The sequence below is a fragment of the Mugil cephalus genome, chromosome 19 (genome assembly GCF_022458985.1).
Source record: "Mugil cephalus isolate CIBA_MC_2020 chromosome 19, CIBA_Mcephalus_1.1, whole genome shotgun sequence".
Lineage (NCBI taxonomy): Eukaryota > Metazoa > Chordata > Actinopteri > Mugiliformes > Mugilidae > Mugil > Mugil cephalus.
The window spans coordinates 677,707-696,835 of record NC_061788.1 but is presented as its reverse complement, the minus strand read 5'-3'; the positions used below and the strand labels follow the sequence as shown (position 1 = coordinate 696,835).

Here is a 19,129-nt window from a genome sequence, read left to right as displayed (position 1 = left end):
TTTCTAACAGTGTCTCTCACCTGTGGTTCATAGTTGTTAAACTGTTCAATGAATGAAGCTGCATCTTCAGTCAGTTCGTTCATTAGTTCAAAGAAATTTGGTGGCAGTTCTTTGCTATTTCTTCTTCTTCTTGGTCTTGGGTCCATGTCCAGGACATTTGTGTTTCTGTCTCCTGTGTTGGAGACAGAAAGACGTCAGAGAGAAGCTGCTCTGAGCTGATGTCCTCCCTTCTGCACATCAAAAACACAAGTATAAGAACAAACATGCTAAAGCTACAACTAAGAGCAGCCAGAAGCTACTGCCACCTACTGTCCAACCAGCTGCAGTCATCGACCATTAATCATCAGATTCATTAAAGCTCAGAACCTCGTTATGTCGCTGACTCTCTCCTCAGTCTGAGGTGAAACAGGTTTGTGTTACTCACTGTGTTTAGAGGACGACGACAATCAGGAGGAAACTCTTCACGTCTTCGTCCGTCTCAGTTTAATGCTGCAGCTAATTCACTTTTAAAGAGGAACCTGAAGAGTCAACAATACGATGAAGCAGCCAATCAGAGAGCAGCCTGTGGTCACATGATCCAAACAGTTTGGCTTCACCTCAGAACAAACAGAGACAAACAAGTCAGATCAGCAGGTTCCAACATGTTGGTTCATGTAGAACAGCAGAGACACGAAGACACAGAGACACAGAGACACAGAGACACAGAGACATGAAGACGCAAAGACACAGAGACACAGAGACACGAAGACAGAGACACGAAGACACAGAGACACAGAGACTCAGAGACACGAAGACACAGAGACACAAAGACGCAAAGACACAGAGACACGAAGACACAGAGACACAGATACACAAAGACACGAAGACACAGAGACACAGAGACACAAAGACACAAAGACACAAAGACACAGAGACACTGAGACACTGAGACACAGAGACACTGTCACTTTGGAGGAAACTAAATTACTACTAAGAATATATTGTCTCCAGGTGGAGTTTAGCCTGGCTTCCATTTTATTTTATTTTATTTTATTTATTTTATGTTATTTTAATTTATTTTATGTTATTTACATTAGAATGCATGGACTAGTGTCCCTAATGAAGTGGCCAGGCCTTTAAACTGGGTGTAATATCATACAGTCACCACCAGGTGGCGCCTCTGCTTCTCTTTCAGTTCATCCGAGTCTGACTCTTCTTCTTCTTCATGAGTTAAAACTGAAACAAACCAACGACGAAACATTTATAATAATTAAAAGAAGAAGAAAGAAAACACGAAGATGATGATGATGATGAAGATAATTCTGTAGTTCTGTTTTTTTTGGTCAGTCTCAGTCTGATTATTCATTCATTAATAATCAATTACGTAACAACCAATTAATTAACTAATTAATTAATTAAAAGTGTTTTTTAAATTTTTATTCATTTATAAGAATCAGAGAAACTATAAACACGTGTTCAGGTCTGTGGCTCCTTTATCCACTTCTTCTTTAAATGATTTATTCTTTTATATTTAATATTAATATGATTTAATAATAATCAGCTGATGAGAGAAAAGACTTCATCCTCATTTAAAGAAGGTAAATATTTGATAATAATCAGGACTAAACGTGTCCTGTTCATTTCATCCTCAGTTCAGTTCAGCCCTGAGTTTTGTCTGCAGGTTCGTGTTTCCTGTCAGTCAGAACTCAGGGTTTACGGGAGTTTAACTGACGGATAAAGTTAAATTTAATTGTTGCAGGTTTCCAGCTGAAGCCTCTGGTTCCTCCTCCATCAGAATCTCTTTCGCTTCATGATTTTTTTAAACTCTCACATTTATTTCAGACTTTTTGATTTTTCTGCTCGTCGCCTTCGACCCTCTCAGCCAATCAGGAGCCTCCCCTGCAGACAGGCCGTCCACGTCACGGCCGGGTCACCCAATCAGCACGCAGCCCCCCTCCCTCCCCGTGCCCCGTCCTCCCCCCCTGAAGTTGGCTCTCAGCTGGCCGCGGCGGCTCCACATGTTCCCCGGGATCATCAGGACGCAGGAACCGGATCGGGACCGGATCCGTGAGTGAGCTGCAGCCGGACTCTGCCTCCCTGAGATGGGCTCTGCCTGCGGAGCTCAGCGGCCTCTGCTGTAGTTGAGTGCGGACTGCGCTGCAGGCCCGAGCCCCCCCTCCCTCTAGCACCACCACCACCACCACCACCACCCCCCCACCCTGAAGGGTCCCTGAAGTAATGTTAGCCGTGGGTCAGATGGACGGGTCCCGACAGAGCGCCTTCCTCCTCAGCACCCCTCCTCTGGCGGCTCTGCACAGCATGACCGAGATGAAGACCCCTCTCTACCCGGCCTACCCGCTCTCCTCCACGGGGCCCAACTCCTCTACCTCACCGGCCACCACCTCCCCGAACCCGGGCGGGATGGCCGTGTCCTCCCCCGGGATCAAGAGCTCGTCCACGGGGCTGTCCTCGGGGCTCAGCTCCCCGCAGCAGTGCTCCTCCGCCACCCCTCACGGGATTAACGACATCCTGAACCGGCCCACCGCCGCCGGAGTCGCCGTGGCCTCCTCCTCCTCCTCCTCCTCCTCCTCTTCCTCCTCCGCGGGGATCCTGTCGGGACTCCCCCGCTTCAGCAGCCTCAGCCCGCCGCCCCCTCCCGGACTTTACTTCAGCCCGAGCGCTGCGGCGGCGGCGGCGGTGGCGGTGGCCCGGTACCCGAAGCCCCTGGCCGAGCTGCCCGGGAGGACGCCCATCTTCTGGCCGGGGGTGATGCAGACCCCGCACTGGAGGGACGCCAGGTTCGCGTGTTCCCCCCGTAAGTGGAAACTAAAAAATAAAAATAAAAACTATTAATAAAAAAAGAAGAAGAGGCTGAAAGTGTGTGATGTTGTTGTCGTTTCAGATCAGAACTCAGTTCTACTGGACAAGGACGGGAAGAGGAAACACACGCGGCCCACGTTCTCAGGGCAGCAGATCTTTGCGCTGGAAAAGACTTTTGAACAAACTAAATATCTGGCGGGGCCCGAGAGAGCGCGGCTGGCCTACTCCCTGGGCATGACGGAGAGCCAGGTCAAGGTACAGCCTCGGTCTCAGTCTCAGTCTCAGTCTCACTCTGCTAAAAAACCTCCCGGGGAAAAAAAGTCCAGAGGTTCTTCAGCTCCTGGTTCTAAAACAGTCAAATGCGCTTTTTACGCCTTTAACTCATGAACTTCTGCTTCGGAGGAATTTATCACAGACGCGTAAAAATGTCCAAATGCGTGAAAAACTCCAAAGCGTTAAAAAAAAAAAGTCCAAATCAAAGATTTCTTAACATTTTATTCTAGAGTTTTTAAATGATCCTTTCACTCACTCATTCCTGCTTCAGAGGAATTTATCTGATGTGCAAAAATGTCAAAATGCGTAAAAACACTTTTTGGACATTTTATTGTGACTTGAGTTGTTTTCCGTGAGACACATGTTCACACCTTTAACACACTGACTCCTGCTTCAGAGCATTTTTATAAAGATGCGTAAAAAAACAAACAAAAAAAACTTCTTGGACATTTTATTGAGTTTTGACATAGACACGTTTTAACCCTCAGTTCAAAGCTCCGTGATTTTTTTAGACCTTTAACTCACTCACTCCTGCTTCACAGCATTTTATTCGAGATGTTGATCCCTTATTTGATGCTTTGACATTTTTACATTTCAACACTTTTATTCGGTTTTAGATGATTTTATTTCTGATGCGTAAAAATGCGTAAAATCATCGAGGACTTTTTAGACGTTTTATTCTGAGTTGAGTTGTTTTTCACACATTTAACACATCGACTCCTGCTTTAGTGGATTTTCATAGTGATGCGTAAAAATCATTTAAATTAACGTCTGTTGGACATTTTATTCTTGAATTGGACATTTGACGCGGAGCCGCGTCTTCAGCCCTTTGACACTATTTTAGCTTTAGTTAATTTTAAGGTCGAGTCCAAATGTTGGAATCTGGTTCGTGATGATTTTAACAAACTATTTATTTTCAATGTCCAAATGAAATGAAGAGAAAATTAATTATATCCAGGGAAATGTTCTTCTTTACCTGAAGCTTTGACTCGAGTCTCATTCGTTTTTGATGTTTTTCCTGTTAATTCGTTAGTTTCTTATTTCTGCAGCAGCTTCGTTCTCTCCGTCGTTTTATTGATGCGTAAAAAAAAATCCAAATCAAAGACAGTCTGGACATTTGCTTCCTGGTTTTTGTCTCCATTTTTATTCCTGATTAATTTAACGTGAGTAATTTAAACCGGTTCATTCGTGGTTTATTGATGTTTCCGAGCAGATAAAAGCTCAGTAATTGTTTTTTGACGCGAACCTCGTTCTCAACATTTAAGCGCATTAATTCAGGTTCACGCGGTTCATTGTTGGACAGTTTAGATGATTTTTTTTAAAAAAAGAAACACGAATTAATATGAGAGACAGTTTTACTCTTTAAGCCTCAGACTCAGGTTTGTTTCTGGCCGGAGTCGATGCGTAAAGACGTGACATCCAGTGAAAAGCTTTAAAAAGGAAACTAATGCACGAGTCCAGTTCTTTTTCAAACACCTTTGATGCGTAAAGACGCGCGAGTCTTTTCTCTGGAGTCTGACAACCTGCCCCCCTCCCTCCCCCCCAGGTCTGGTTCCAGAACAGACGCACCAAGTGGAGGAAGAAGCACGCGGCGGAGATGGCCTCGGCCAAGAAGAAGCAGGACTCGGAGACGGAGCGGCTCAAGGGGACGTCGGACAACGAGGAGGAGGACGACGACTACAACAAACCGCTGGACCCGAACTCTGACGACGAGAAGATCACACAACTCCTGAAGAAACACAAGCCGGGCTCCGCGCTGCTGCTGCAGCCGCACACGTCCGAAACCGACAGCTCCTAATGAGTCTGGACCGGGACTGATCCGGGTCCCTGGACCGGCAGGAGGACGCTGGACTGAGGTCCGACAGGTCCTAAGAGTCTGGAGGGACTGAGGGTCCTGGGACTGAGTCCGGACAGGAGTGGGACGGGGAACTGGAGGGTCTGACTGGGTCTGGAGGAGTCTGGAGGAGACTGGGGGAGTCTGAAGGAGTCTGGAGGAGTCTGGGGGAAGAGGCTGGAGGACTGAATCCAGACGTGAGTTGTGTGAATAGAAACGAGCGCCTGTGAATAATTTAAGTTTTTGTACAGATCAGCTTTTTATTTCTTCCTCTTTTAGTTTTGATTTTTCACCGCGGACCGTGAAGGCCTCCCCGCCTGGGTGGGGGTGTGGGGTGGGCATGGGGGTGGGTGGGGTGTTTTGGGGGGGTCCTGAACGCAGCACCTGTACAGACGCACATGTTATTTATATGTTGGGTCCATGTAACGCACTTTTATTTAATAAAACTCTAATGTTTGCTCCTTGTTTCCAGCTGCGAATTTAATACACACACACACACACACACACACACACACACACACACACACACACACACACACACACACTATTAATAATAATAATAATAATAATAATAATAATAATAATAATAATAATAATAAAAGGTTGAAAAATCTCAGTGAATTTAAATCTGGTTCAGTTTAATCTGAATCTGAGACAGAAAAAGAAACAATGAGAAATAAACTAATGAAAAACAGAAGAAGAAGAAATTTCGGCAGATTTCATTTTGAACTGAATCCGTTTTTTTAGATCTCGGCTCTGATCTCATCATCTTTTAATTAATTATTTTCAGGCTGATATTTGATTTAATTCGTTTCTTATTTTGTTTTTTATAAACGGTTTAAAAATCAAATGAATCCTTTAAATGAATGAATCTTAATTTGTTGTGAACTCATTAAAACGGTGACGATGAGGAGAAACAAACACATAATTAAACAAATAAACGCATGAATGGATTAATGAACATATAATTAACGAATTAAATAAATGATGCTTGAATTCAATTTGAATATTCATGGTCAGGTTTATTGATTATTTTGAAGATCAAGAAATCAGAATAAATTAAACCTCAATTCATCATTATTATTATTATTATTGTTGTTATTGTTGTTGTTGTTTTTTATAATCATTATTATTAGTGACTGTGTTTTACACCGTGAAACATGTTTCAGTTTTAAATAAATCATGAGGAGAGAAGAAAACGTGATTTTTAGTTTGAGAATCAAACTGTTGAAACATTTTCGTTTTGAACTCAGCGTCTAAGATGAATAAACTAAATATAAGAAATGTAATAAATAATAAACAAATAAATATAATAGATGATATAAATAATATGGACCGTCCAGTTATCATCAATAAATGTTTCTAAATAATAGAAATATCTGAACTAATATGATAAATGAAATAAATAATATTAATATAAATATTTCTCCTCCTCAGGTTCTGTATCTTCCTCTAACTTGACTCCAGGGTTTTTATTTATTTTATTTTATTCTTTTAGTTTCAGGTTGAAACGTTTAATTAATGAGAAATTAAAAGAATAAACTGAACCTGTCTGTAAATGAAATAAAGGAACTTATTTAAATGTTCGTTGTTCAGGTTAAAACCAGAAGGTTTAAGGTTCAGTTTCCTGGTGAGTCGATATTTATTTAAACTCATTCATTTATTTATTTGTACCTGGTTTTATTGACCTGGTTTCTGTAGATTAGTTCCACATGAAAGAAACACAAGAGATGAAATAAAATGAGATTAAAGTCAAACCTAAGAAAATAAAGTGAAACACAACAATTACCTGAACAAAAAACTGTTTATTAACGTTATGATGATAAATGTTCTCTGGTCTGAATGAGTCCTGGAGCTGGACCCGTCTGTCCCTCTGGTCCATGATGGAGACCGGTCTGTCCCTCTGGTCCATGATGGAGACCAGTCTGTCCCTCTGGTCCACGATGGAGACCAGTCTGTCCCTCTGGTCCATGATGGAGACCAGTCTGTCCCTCTGGTCCACGATGGAGACCAGTCTGTTTTCCTGGTTCTGTCCCCCAACAAACCACAGCAAAGTCCAGACTGGGAGAGAGACTCCAGTAAAGACCTGGTCTTCCTCAGGGACTAGAGTCTCCTCAGGTCCTTCTAGTCCACAGCGTCCCTGTTGTCCCTCCAGTCCAGTCTGGACTCCCACTACTTCCACCTCCAGGTCCTGGTGGTGGACTCCTCTTCCTCCTGGACTCAGTGACCAGGTCTTTGGTCTAGTCCACGTTCAGGAGGAGCTGGTTTTCCCGGGACCACTCCACAAAGTGTCCTCTCAGGGTCCTCTGGTCCAGGTCCCCGTCCCACTGCAGGGCCACAGAGACCTGGACCCGGAGCAGTCTGGGTCCATCAGAATGAATGGGCTGGTGGAGGTGGAGGACCAACATCAGCTCCATGTGTTCCAGGTGTAGCTGAACAAGGCCCCCCCACCCTCCACCCCCCAGGGACCGGCCTCAGCATCTGTTCCATCCCATATGGACGAGACCAGCGTCGTCATGGTTACCACCGTGAGATCCAATGCAACTTTATTGTCACGGTGACGAGAGACAGAGTTGATCAGATGGAGCTTCACGACACTGATGTCACTACGTCACTTTTCTTCTCTTTCTTCTTTTTCTTCTTCTCTCTTCTTTCTTTTTTCTTTCTTTCTTTTTCTTCTTTCTCTTTCTTTCTTCTTTCTCTTTCTTCTTCTTTTCTCTTCTTTTTCTCTTTCTTCTTCTTTTCTTTCTTTCTTTCTTCCTTTCTTTCTTTCTTTCTCTCTTTCTCCAGGATATTCACAGCTGTGCGTTGAGGCCAGAGATCAGTCAGAGTGAAGTGAAATAAATATCATTATTATTATTGTTGTTGTCTATTGACTGTTTGTATTTTTATTAATCGGATTGTTTATTTCTTTATTTGTTCTGCAGCACTAAGGTTCATGTGAGGCTGTTTTTAAATGTGCTCAGATCTCTCTCTCTTTCTCCCTCTTTATTTCTCTCTTTCTTTCTGCGTTGACTCTGTGAATCTTTTCCTTCCCTGTGAATTTCTCCGTCTGTGCGACGTGTTGCTGATATATGAGCATCGTGACCTGTTGGCTTCTCTACCTGTTGACTCCTCCGTGACTAATGCGTCGCCTTTACAAAGGGCCCATTGAGCCCCCCCCCCCACCGCCCCCCTCCCTCCATGTACTACAGGAGATTAGACACAAGGACATGTGTCGGGGCCCAGGGCCTTATCAGCTGGAGCCGCCTGGAGCCCAGAGATAAGCTCAGTCCTGGGATCCTCCATTCAAGGCTGATGACTCCATCACATCCACCTCTGGTAGGAGGAGGAGGAGGAGGAGGCGGAGGAGGACGAGGAGGAGGAGGAAGAGGAGGAGGAGGAGGAGGAGGATTAGAAAGAAGAGGAGGAGGAAGAGGAGGAAGAGGAGGAGGAGGAAGAGCAGGAGAAGGAGGAGGAGGAAGAGGAGGGGGAATATTTGAACCTGTGTGTTATTTTAATAGTTTAATACTGAATTCAAAATGTTAATAATGATGTGTATTTATAAGAACTTCTTTATATTTATTTGAAATAGTTTGTATCTGAAAGAATAAACGGATAAAAACCGTAGGTATCGGATCCAGGCCACAGATTATCTCCTTTAATGAACAGGAGACGCTCTAATCCCAGATTGTTGCTCACATTCACAGAAACATCAGATGTTGCTCGGCAACTGTTGGCATCTAGAAGCCACCCAGGCTAACAGCTAGCATGTTAGCATGCTAACTAATGGTTAACGTAACCACAACGTGAGTAACGTTAATTAATCTTCATCGTGATGAATGTGATTAATGAAGCATCTGCAGCAGAACGACTGTGAACGTGTCTCAGTTTGTCCAAGTAGCGTTAGCGTTAGCACCAGCTGATCCGGTAGTGACAGGCAGCAGAACCAACCCATAAAGATGGAAGACGCTAAACAGCACGTTGGTCCTCTCCATGGGACATTTGAGGACAAAGAAACCAAGAGGGACCAGTGGAGACACATAAAGTATCATCACAGTTTTCTTTCCAGCTTCAAACAGCACATGAACCAAGCCAAGCATACGTTAGTCGGGGATTCTGCTAGCACTTGGGCTAACGCGGCTAACAGCTGGAGACAAACCAAGACAAACCAAGACAAACCAAGCCAAGCATACGTCAGCTCTCCTCTGGTTGGACAATGTCAACAAGTTAGTTTGTCTCCGTAGCAACAGAGACACACTAATGTGGACACATGGTGGACAAAAAAAGACACAAAAATACAAATAACATTGCTGAGTTGTTGAAACTGTTGAAGGTGCTGAATGAACTCGTTCAGTGCAGATTTATTCTCTTCTTCCTGGAGTCTGTTCATCATCAATAATGAAACGATTCAATAGAGATTAAACATGAAGGAGATTTAATCCACATCAACCCTGAGATTAATCTGATTAAAAGTTTTAACTGTTTGACTTCACTAAATGATTTATATTAAAGTAAAGCGGCTCCAGGACAGAGCCCTGAGGAACGCCGCCACAGACGAGATCAGAGCTGCTGTGAAGCGGTCGACTCCTTTTACGAGCCATCGTCTTCATTTCGTTAAAGGCCTGATGCAGTTTATCACCTTCTTAGCGTCCTCTTTATTTCTGAGTGTAGCTTCAGACCGAGCCTCCGCCCAAATGAATGAATAATCAGCCTTTGATCCGTGCGTCAGACGCATCTATTACCGCTGCCCCGCCACTTTATCTGCTGCTTTTTATTTTCCACATGCTCCTCTGATGGTTGCTATAATTCTTCAGCAACAGGGTTTTTTATTGGCGGCGCGGAGGAAGGATGCATTTTAATAAAAGCCCTGGGGTGGCGGTGGCGAGGCGCTGATGGGCTGACACCGACGTATTTGCATAGAGATGAATTACGACGAGAAGCCTTGACGTGACTTTTAAAATATGATTGAGGAGGTTATTATTGCTGCTCTCTGATTCGTGTTAACAGGTTATTTTAGCGGCTAGTGCTAATAAAACCCTGGACAAAAGACTCGGGTGATGAGGGCAGGCTGTTCACTGCCAGACTCCACTGGAGGTGCTCATTTAGTCATTACTTAGCCCAGGCTCCCCCTCCTCCTCCTCCTCCTCCTCCTCTTCGTCCATCCTTCAGGAGGCCACGGCCGACCTCAGCCTCATCATTAATCTTTATTCTGACACTGTGAAAGGGACTTCCTGTTAGAGACATAGGACGAGATGGGACGGAAAGAACGAAGGAAAGAAAGAAAGAAAGAAAAGTGAAAGGAAGACACAGCGGAGGTCGTCTGAGGGAAGTGTTTTTATTAGTGCTGTCAAATTAATAAAATTTTTAATGAGATTAATCTCATGATTTCTGTGGATTCATTTCAATTAGTCACCATTAAATATCACACATTTTTAATCTATATACAGGTAAATATCTTATAGTTTTCATGATCATTTCTTACAGATCACCAAAACCCAAAACTCAGTGTCTCAAAAAATTTTAACATTATGGAAAAAGTTCAATATTGGAAACTCATGACATCACATCCGGTCAGTGAATTAAGTGAAAACACCTGGAAATGTTTCCTGAGCCTTTAAATGTTGTCTCAGTCTGAGAGGGAGGACGATCACTGACTCCCTCCATAAGGGTAGTGCTGTATCCAAGCATATGCGCCGTAGATAAAGGTGAACCAGCATCAGCCTTATTATTATTATTATTATTATTATCAAGTAAAATCCATTCATGAATTTGTTGGAGATGCTCAGATGAATCCTGTGGCTACAAATGTCACATTCCTCTTCAAACCTGAACCAGAGACAATGTCTTACCTGCTGAGGAGAAGAAGAACTGGACTGTTTCTCTGTGGCCCAACGTCTTCTTCTCAGATGAAGGTAAATGTTCATGTCATTTGGAAATCAAGGTCTGGATTCTGGAGGAGGAGAGAGACTGAATCCACGTTGCTTGAGGTCCAGTGTGAAGTTTCCACAGTCAGTGATGGTTTGTGTGGTTTATGTGGCACCGTGTCATCTGCTGGTGTTGGTCCACGGTGTTTTCTGAAGTCCACAGTCAATCACATCTACCAGGAAACTTTACAGCTCTTCATGCGTCCTCCTGCTGACCAGCTTCATGGAGAAGATGACTTCATTTTCCAGCAGGACCTTGAACCGGTCCACATTATGTCCAATGACCAGTAAACTCCCCAGACCTGGACCTTGCGGAGGATCTGTGGGCTACTGTCAGGAGGAAGGTTGAAGGTCAGACTGATGCACCTCATTGTGTCTTTCTTTGTCCACCATGTGTCCACATTAATGTGTCCCTGTTGCTACGGAGACAAACCAACTTGTGGACATTGTCCAACCAGAGGAGAGCTGACGCTTCTTATTGAGAACAGTCTCTCCCAGTGAACAATGGCTGCAGGAGTGGACACATATTAGCAGCAGCATTGGCAGCTTGTCTTTGTCTTGGTTTGTCTTGGTTTGTCTCCAGCTGTTAGCCGCGTTAGCCCAAGTGCTAGCAGAATCCCCGGCTAACGTATGCTTGGCTTGGTTCATGTGCTGTTTGAAGCTGGAAAGAAAACTCCTTCCTGCAGAGTGTGATGATACTTTATGTGTCTCCACTGGTCCCTCTTGGTGTTTTTGTCCTCAAAGATGAATCTGTCCCTTCAGACCAGGACTTGGTCGAGGACATGGGACAAAAAACGTCCACATTTTATCCAGATGTTTGAAAGAGGATTAAAGGAAGACATCAAGATCAGTCTGAACATCTGAGGAGTTGTTAATGAAAGACCACCAGGTTCATCAGAACAGGTTTTTCCAGGTCCAGGTCCAGTTTTACCTTCAAGTGATAAAAAGCTAAACTCTCCACCAGATATTTAGAGCTGAACATCTGGAGGAAACGTCTCTGACAGGAAGTGACTGTCCTCCTAGAGACCCATGTTCTGAGCATGTCTCTGTTTGAGGACCACTGTCTTCTACTTGTCTCTGGGACGTCTTCACTTTACCTGGTGGACATGAAGCTGCCCCGGACAGAGCCTGTCTTAAATCCTGGTTATTGTCCTTCTTCTGACTCTGCAGCAACGTTTACCAGGATTAAATCAGCTGCTCTCGTTCCTCCTCATCAGACACGGGAGGAAGTGATGCGTGTGTCGGGGACTATTTTCAGTGGCGGATGAACGGATGAATCCAGGTTAGTGATGGTGTTTGTTGGTGCGACAACGATGTGAGGAACCAGACATGATGATTCATGTCTGGTTCTCAGCTCCAGCTGATGCCCCCCCCCCCCCCCATGATTATGTGTCATTTCAGGGTTTATCATGTCGGAGGATCCCGTCACGCCGCCGTGGCTCGTGGATTTTTCTGTTTTATGGCGTCATTCATTCCCCGTGGATCATTAGCCTCCTACACATCACCATTTTGACAAATGCTGCAACTGAACCGAGCACACAATGAGCTTCCTCCTCCATCTCCTCCTTCTCCTCCACATGATAAACATTAGAGGGGGTGGGAGGGGGGGTCCATCACTCCATCACAGAGAGGAGCACTCAGTCACTCAATGAGCTTTTCACTGAGATCAAAGTCAGAGAAGAAGAATGAATCCTGACGCACCTCCACCAACTCAGAGCTGGAGTTTAACAGGAGAACAACCAGCAACTATTACTGCAACCAGCAACTATCAATTTTATGTAGAAATATCAAAAACTATTTTAGACTACTAAGCTAAGCTAAGCTAAGCTATGCTAAGCTACTGCTGGACCAGAGTTCAGACTAGACATGTTGATATTGGATCCTTCCATGTTACCACGGTAACTGATGAGTAGCCACGCCCCCGTGTTTTCATCCTGAGCCCTCATCCATCGTGTGGAGGGTTTGTTGTATTTTGGGGGAACTGTTCCTTTAAGAGGAGAGTTCCTGAAGTCGATCCGAGGTCACGACCAGAACTTCCACAAATACAGAGCGACACTATTGATATTTAAATCAGACTTTTCTTTGTGTCTGTTGCAGCTTTCGTTGGGGTTTCTCTCTGTGACCTTGTCGTCTCCGTCGGACGCTGCCTCGGCCTGATCCGACCCCCCCTCCTAACCCCCCTGTTGTTTGCTTTATTGACTGACCACCGTCGCGCCGCCGCTCCTCCATTGGCTTAAACGGAGGTTTTATTTTTTATTGGCAGCGGCTGTTTGCTGTTTGCTGGAGGCTCTTTACTCTTTAACAGCTCGAGGTTTCAGAACGAGTTTTACCAGCGCTCGTAAAAATCAAAGCCAATGAAATAAAACTAGGAGCGGCGAGCTGTGATCAGCAAAAACAAGGCGACGCTTTTAGTGACGGGGCCCAAACAGGAGGCTGAGCAGAGAATGACATCAGTAAAGATGTGGAGGTTAAATACACCAGTCATCATCACGTTTATGATCCATGGGCCACACTCACTGATTTACTGGTCATAGATTTATTTCACTCAGAGTGGGAGCTCAGACTGTAAACTAGGAGTCAAGTTTTCAATGAATCCTTTAATTAACCTCTAAATAATGACCATAACGCCCACCGTTAAAGTTTTATTTTCTCCTAATAACATATTTGAAGATGAAATCTCTGCATGAAGAGTCAAGCTTTAACTTTTACCAAATGACACCACTGATCAAAAAGTTCGGGTTTATTGCGGAGAGATGTTTTATTTTAATTCTCATCCATAGAGAAGAGTCTGGTTTAATTACTAAACACTTAGCACGTAGAGCGGAACGTTACTGGAGATCTACCTGGTTTAGTCTCAGAGGTCGAAATGAGCAGAAACATGAGATGATATGTTAGCTGTTAGCATCTCCACTGACATCTCCATGATCATCAATCACCAGCAACAACACTAGCATCTCCATCATCATCTCCACTAGCATCGAACGTCACTACAACCATCAACCATCACTGCAACCATCAAACGTCACTGCAACCATCACTGCAACCATCAACCATCACTGCAACCACCAACCATCACTGCAACCATCAACCATCACTGCAACCACCAACCATCACTGCAACCATCACTGCAACCATCAACCATCACTGCAACTATCAACCATCACTGCAACCATCACTGCAACCACCAACCATCACTGCAACCATCAACCATCACTGCAACCACCAACCATCACTGCAACCATCAACCATCACTGCAACCACCAACCATCACTGCAACCATCAACCATCACTGCAACTATCAACCATCACTGCAACCATCACTGCAACCACCAACCATCACTGCAACTATCAACCATCACTGCAACTATCAACCACCACTGCAACCATCAGCCATCACTGCAACTATCAACCATCACTGCAACCACCAACCATCACTGCAACCATCAACCATCACTGCAACCACCAACCATCACTGCAACCACCAATCATCACTGCAACCATCACCCATCACTGCAACTATCAACCACCACTGCAACCACCAACCATCACTGCAATCATAAACCATCACTGCAACTATCAACCATCACTGCAACTATCAACCACCACTGCAACCACCAATCATCACTGCAACCATCACCCATCACTGCAACTATCAACCACCACTGCAACCACAAACCATCACTGCAATCATAAACCATCACTGCAACTATCAACCACCAACCATCAGGGTCTTGTTGAGTCCAGCTGGGACTCCAGATTTGGGTCAGGTCAGAACAGGAAAACAAGATGGCCGCCTGCCGCCCAGACCACTGATAATAAATAACTGTGTGAATGAGGAGGAGGAGGAGGAGGAGGAGGAGGAGGAGTAACCCACTGAACTTGAGAGCCTCTCCTCATCGATTATGGAGATGTCTCTCTCTGTTATGAGTCTTAAGTATTGATTAAATCCACAGAGGAAAATACTTTGGCTCCACAGTCGCAGCCATTTAGGACGTTTCATTTCTGTGTGTGAGCTGTTGTGGTGAAATTAAATTAGCTGTGGTCCAATGTTAAGACCGGGTGACTTTTGGGCGGGTTGACGACCCCTGACCTCTGGCCCTGGGGAGGGGGGGTAAAGGCCTGGTGCACTTAAGGCCCTCTCTGTGCCGTGGTCCAGCTCAGACCAGGATCAATAGAGTCTCTGAGGCCGACTTCATAAGGAGGTCAGGAGAACAGTTCTAGATATTAGTCAGACACTGGAATGAGGCTGGATGGAGTTCACACTCACATGTCATCAGGACACTTCATCGATACCAGGAGCAACACTGGCACGTCTCTAATGGACGCCCTGCTGCACTTAACACACACCAGGAGGAGGAGGAGGAGGAGGAGGACCATGAGGAGGAGGAGGACCATGAGGAGGAGGAGGAGGAGGAAGACCTGGAGGAGGAGGAGGAGGAGGAGGAGGACCAGGAGGAGGAGGAGGACCTGGAGGAGGAGGACCTGGAGAAGGAGGAGGAAGACCAGGAGGAGGAGGAGGAGGATGAGGAGGACCAGGAGGAGGAGGAGGACCTGGAGGAGGAGGACCTGGAGAAGGAGGAGGAAGACCAGGAGGAGGAGGAGGAGGAGGAGGAGGAGGAGGACCTGGAGGAGTAGGAGGACCTGGAGGAGGACCAGGAGGAGGAGGACCTGGAGGAGGAGGAGGACCTGGAGGAGGACCAGGAGGAGGAGGAGGACCTGGAGGAGGAGGACCTGGAGAAGGAGGAGGAAGACCAGGAGGAGGAGGAGGACCTGGAGGAGGACCAGGAGGAGGAGGAGAAGGAGGAGGAGGACCTGGAGGAGGACCAGGAGGAGGAGGACCTGGAGGAGGACCAGGAGGAGGAGGACCTGGAGGAGGAGGACCAGGAGGAGGAGGACAATGAGGAGGAGGAGGATTAATATTCACCATGTTCAGTTCTGGTGGACCATTGAAAATGAAGTGGAGGCCACATTTTGTCTGCGGGCCTTGAGTTGGACACTCCTCCTTCCTTCCTTCCTTCCTTCCTTCCTCCCCTCCTTCCTTCCTTCCAGCGAGGTGTCTCCTCTCGTTATCGTCTCGTTAGTTAATGATCAGATTGTGTTTCGTGGTTGTGTTGTTGTATCATATTGACCGACTCCAAACTATTCTACTCTGGTCTCATCTGTCCACTAAACATTGTCCCACATGTTCTTTGTGGACAGAGAGCAGTGTCTTTGGTTGTTGAGTGGATTCATCAACATGAACATCAGCCAATGTGAGAGAGGCCTTTAGCTGCTTAGAAGTTCCCCTGGGTTCCTCTGGTTCCTCTCCCACTATGATGGAGTGATGTTTGTTGGTGGACCACTCCTGTGGAGGGGAACAGTCGTCTTCAATCTGTCTGACTCTCTGTGGATTATTTGTGGCTTCCAGACTCTTTACAGATGGTTGTGGAACCTTTTCCAGCCTGATGAGCAACAACAACTCTTTTTCTGAGCTCCTCACAAAGCTCCTTTCATCTGTTGTCATCACACACTTCAACACAAACATGAGACAAATCCCTGATTCATAGAAACTAAACCAGGACTTGAGTCTCATTACGCTGATGGAAACACTTCTGGACTCATGGACTCTGGTTTAATCCTCTCTGATATGTAATATTGGCTCATTTATGAATAATGATTCTGTTCCATCTGTTTGATTGGGTCGTTTCTACATCTCCTCCTCCTCCTGAGGATTAGAGCCATAGTTCATTAGTGGGGGCCTCTTTAACCCTGTAGACGTGTCTAACGGTGATGAGCCATAAATCAGAGGCTGATAAATACAGCTGATGGCTCTTTGTTGCTGTTCTAATGCAGAAAGATGGATTCTTATGTAGAAATCAATGGAGGATATTCTGCAGAAAGGTGTCAGCGTTTAGTGTTATGGATCCTCACACAGTTTGTCAATCGATGAGCGAACCTCCTCCTTCAGAGACGTCCGTCCCGGAGCAGATGTCCCGGTCGGAGGTTTCCTAACGGTCCCTCTAAATCACTTTTATCCTTTCATCACTCATCACACCGACCTGGGACGTCCCCTCGCCTCGCTCCGTCCACCTGGTCCACTGGATGTCCACTTCCCCAGCCAGGAGGGAGGGAAGAGAGGAAGGAAGAGAGGGAGGAAATAACTAAGGAAGGAAGGAAGGAAGGAAATAACAAAGCGTGTGTCCTCAGAGGTCAGAGTTCGTCCTGGAGTCATTTCCATCCTAATGTGTCTCCTCTGATCCATCAGAGTCGTGATGGACGTCTTAAGACCTGGTCCCCTGGGCTCCGCCCCCCCGAGACACATCTGGATTAAAAAGGACAAATAGATGTGATGGTTCTAGAGACGTCCCCTTCATCATGAAGGATCATGTCTCCAAGTCTCCGTCCTTGTGTCCCTGGTTCTGGTCCAGTGGTAGGTAGAGATCCATCAGAGGCAGCAGCTGATACAATATTCTACTGACCACATGGTGGCGCTGCTGCTGATTCACACACAGACTGAGACACGTTTTCCTTCGTATAGTCCAGGTGGGTAGAGGGACCAGGTGAGACAGGGTCTGGTTTCCATGGTAACTGCTCTGAGACACCACTGACTGTAATGAACCTTTAAGGACCAACAGGTGAACACGGTTTAATGATGGAACGTTCACACGTTCCTCTGTTCTTACGTTTATCACAGGCTCATTACTCACATTCTTCTTTCATCACTTCCTGGTTCTTTATGATCACAATGATGAAAATAAATCCGTTAGTAACTCGTTAGTTAATGAGCAGCCTCTTTAACCTGGACAAACAACCAGCAGGGGGCGCTGCACTCAGTCAGAGCTCTGCAGGGATTTCATTCACTGGAACAAAAAATAACAGACGAAGACATTTTCTGACTGTGTCTCGTTGTTAGCTCAGGTGTGGACAGTTAGCCGTTAGCGACCTTTGACCTTTGTGACTTGTTGCCAAAAAACAAAGAGATATCTGCTCTAAACACAGACCGTACATAAATATGGACGCCACGTCTCCTCTTCCTCTCATTGGTATTTAGCCGGAGGTCCGAGGGCGGAGCCACGACATTGATGCCCCGCCCACACTTCCTCCAGACTCACTGGTGTTTGATTAATCCTACGCTCTGCTCCACCTCCACCAGCTACAAGGACATGTTGGATTATACACTGAACTTAAACTTTAAAAAAAAAAAGAAATGTTTTTACAACTCTCACTCTTAAGGAGTGGTTGGCATGGCAACTGGACCATCCACAACATTCATCAACATTATGACCAATACTGCAGCCTCCAGCCACCAGGGGGAGCGTGGAGGTGGTGGGTGGAGGTATTTAGAGGAGGAAACCCATCTGAACACTGTACATGAACATAATGATGTCACAGCTCACTGAGGCTAACGTTAGCTGGTTTGGCTAATGGAGCTCTAAGCTCCGCCTTCAGCCTCAACCTGCAGCCCTCATTCATTAGTAATATCTGTGTGTGTAATTAGTGACGATTAGACTCATGAGCTGAGGACAACTTTCAGGTGGCTTATCAAAAACAAATTAAACATGGTGCGGTGACTAATGTGTGTTTGATGGGGGGGCGTCGCAGTGTGAGTGGCCCCATTAAACGAGGCCGGCGGCCTCACGCTGGGAGGTGTTAACAGATTGATTCTCCTAATCTGTTCAACTACATCAACAGTCGGGACGGCCCGGGTCAGCCGGGTGTGTGTGTGTTAACCAATTTCACAGTCCATAGTCACGCACAGTTAAACTCTGGTGTTTGGGTCTGGGGGGTGAGGAGGGGTGAGGAGGGGGGGGCGTCGTGGTGAATGGTGATCTCCACGTTCATTCAGCGTGATTAAACCCCTGCAGTGACTGTTTTCTTCCTGGCTAATTATGTGGAAATAACAAAGACAATAAAGCATCTCCCCCCCCCCCCCCCCCCCCCCCCCCCCCCACTCTGACAGGCTGATTCATGGAGGCCGAGCCGGGCTCAGGTCAGAGCCCAGAGCAAACACATGAATTTATAACTCTGGCTTTTCACGGAGTAGGAGCAGCGATCATTGTCCCTTTGCTGTTCCACCCCAGAGACCAGAGACCCCTCCACAAGCTCTACAACACAAAGGGGAATTCCTCCTCCTCCTCCTCCTTCTCCTCCTCCTCCTCCTCCTCCTCCTGCTCCTCCTCCTCCTCCTTCTCCTCCTCCTCCTCCTCCTCCTCCTCCTCCTCCTCCTCCTTGGCAGGCCGTCCCGGTGAAGGCGGTGTGTTTTCTAATTTCCACAAACTCAGCACTCAGGTCACAGCGACGCTCTCAAAGAAGCAGGAAGTCAGGAAGCAGCTGATCC

At 45.9% G+C, this 19,129-nt stretch overlaps 2 protein-coding genes across 2 annotated transcripts in view; one reads left to right on the top strand and one right to left on the bottom strand.

The window, feature by feature from the left end:
- Positions 1-613, bottom strand: part of LOC124996453 — a 4,075-nt gene extending 3,462 nt beyond the window's left edge. The window contains exon 1 of the mRNA XM_047569482.1: positions 425-613. The gene's annotated coding sequence lies outside the window, so the exon portion shown is untranslated. The remainder of the gene's footprint in view (positions 1-424) is intronic.
- Positions 614-1,982: 1,369 nt separating this feature from the next.
- nkx6.1 (NK6 homeobox 1) lies at positions 1,983-4,929 on the top strand. The gene is made up of 3 exons (XM_047570068.1): positions 1,983-2,794; positions 2,882-3,054; positions 4,619-4,929. The coding sequence occupies exons 1-3, from the start codon at positions 2,218-2,220 to the stop codon at positions 4,868-4,870; spliced, it is 1,002 nt and encodes a 333-aa protein (XP_047426024.1). The 5' UTR covers positions 1,983-2,217; the 3' UTR covers positions 4,871-4,929.
- The last annotated feature ends 14,200 nt before the right edge of the window (positions 4,930-19,129 follow it).

What these genes read in the sequence shown, in the direction of transcription:
- nkx6.1 (XM_047570068.1), top strand. Translation starts at nt 2,218, where the DNA reads ATGTTAGCCGTGGGTCAGATGGACGGGTCCCGACAGAGCGCCTTCCTC. An exon ending in CAGGTTCGCGTGTTCCCCCC is followed by an intron (nt 2,795 to 2,881) that starts GTAAGTGGAAAC and finishes TTGTCGTTTCAG; the next exon opens with ATCAGAACTCAGTTCTACTG. An exon ending in TGACGGAGAGCCAGGTCAAG is followed by an intron (nt 3,055 to 4,618) that starts GTACAGCCTCGG and finishes CCTCCCCCCCAG; the next exon opens with GTCTGGTTCCAGAACAGACG.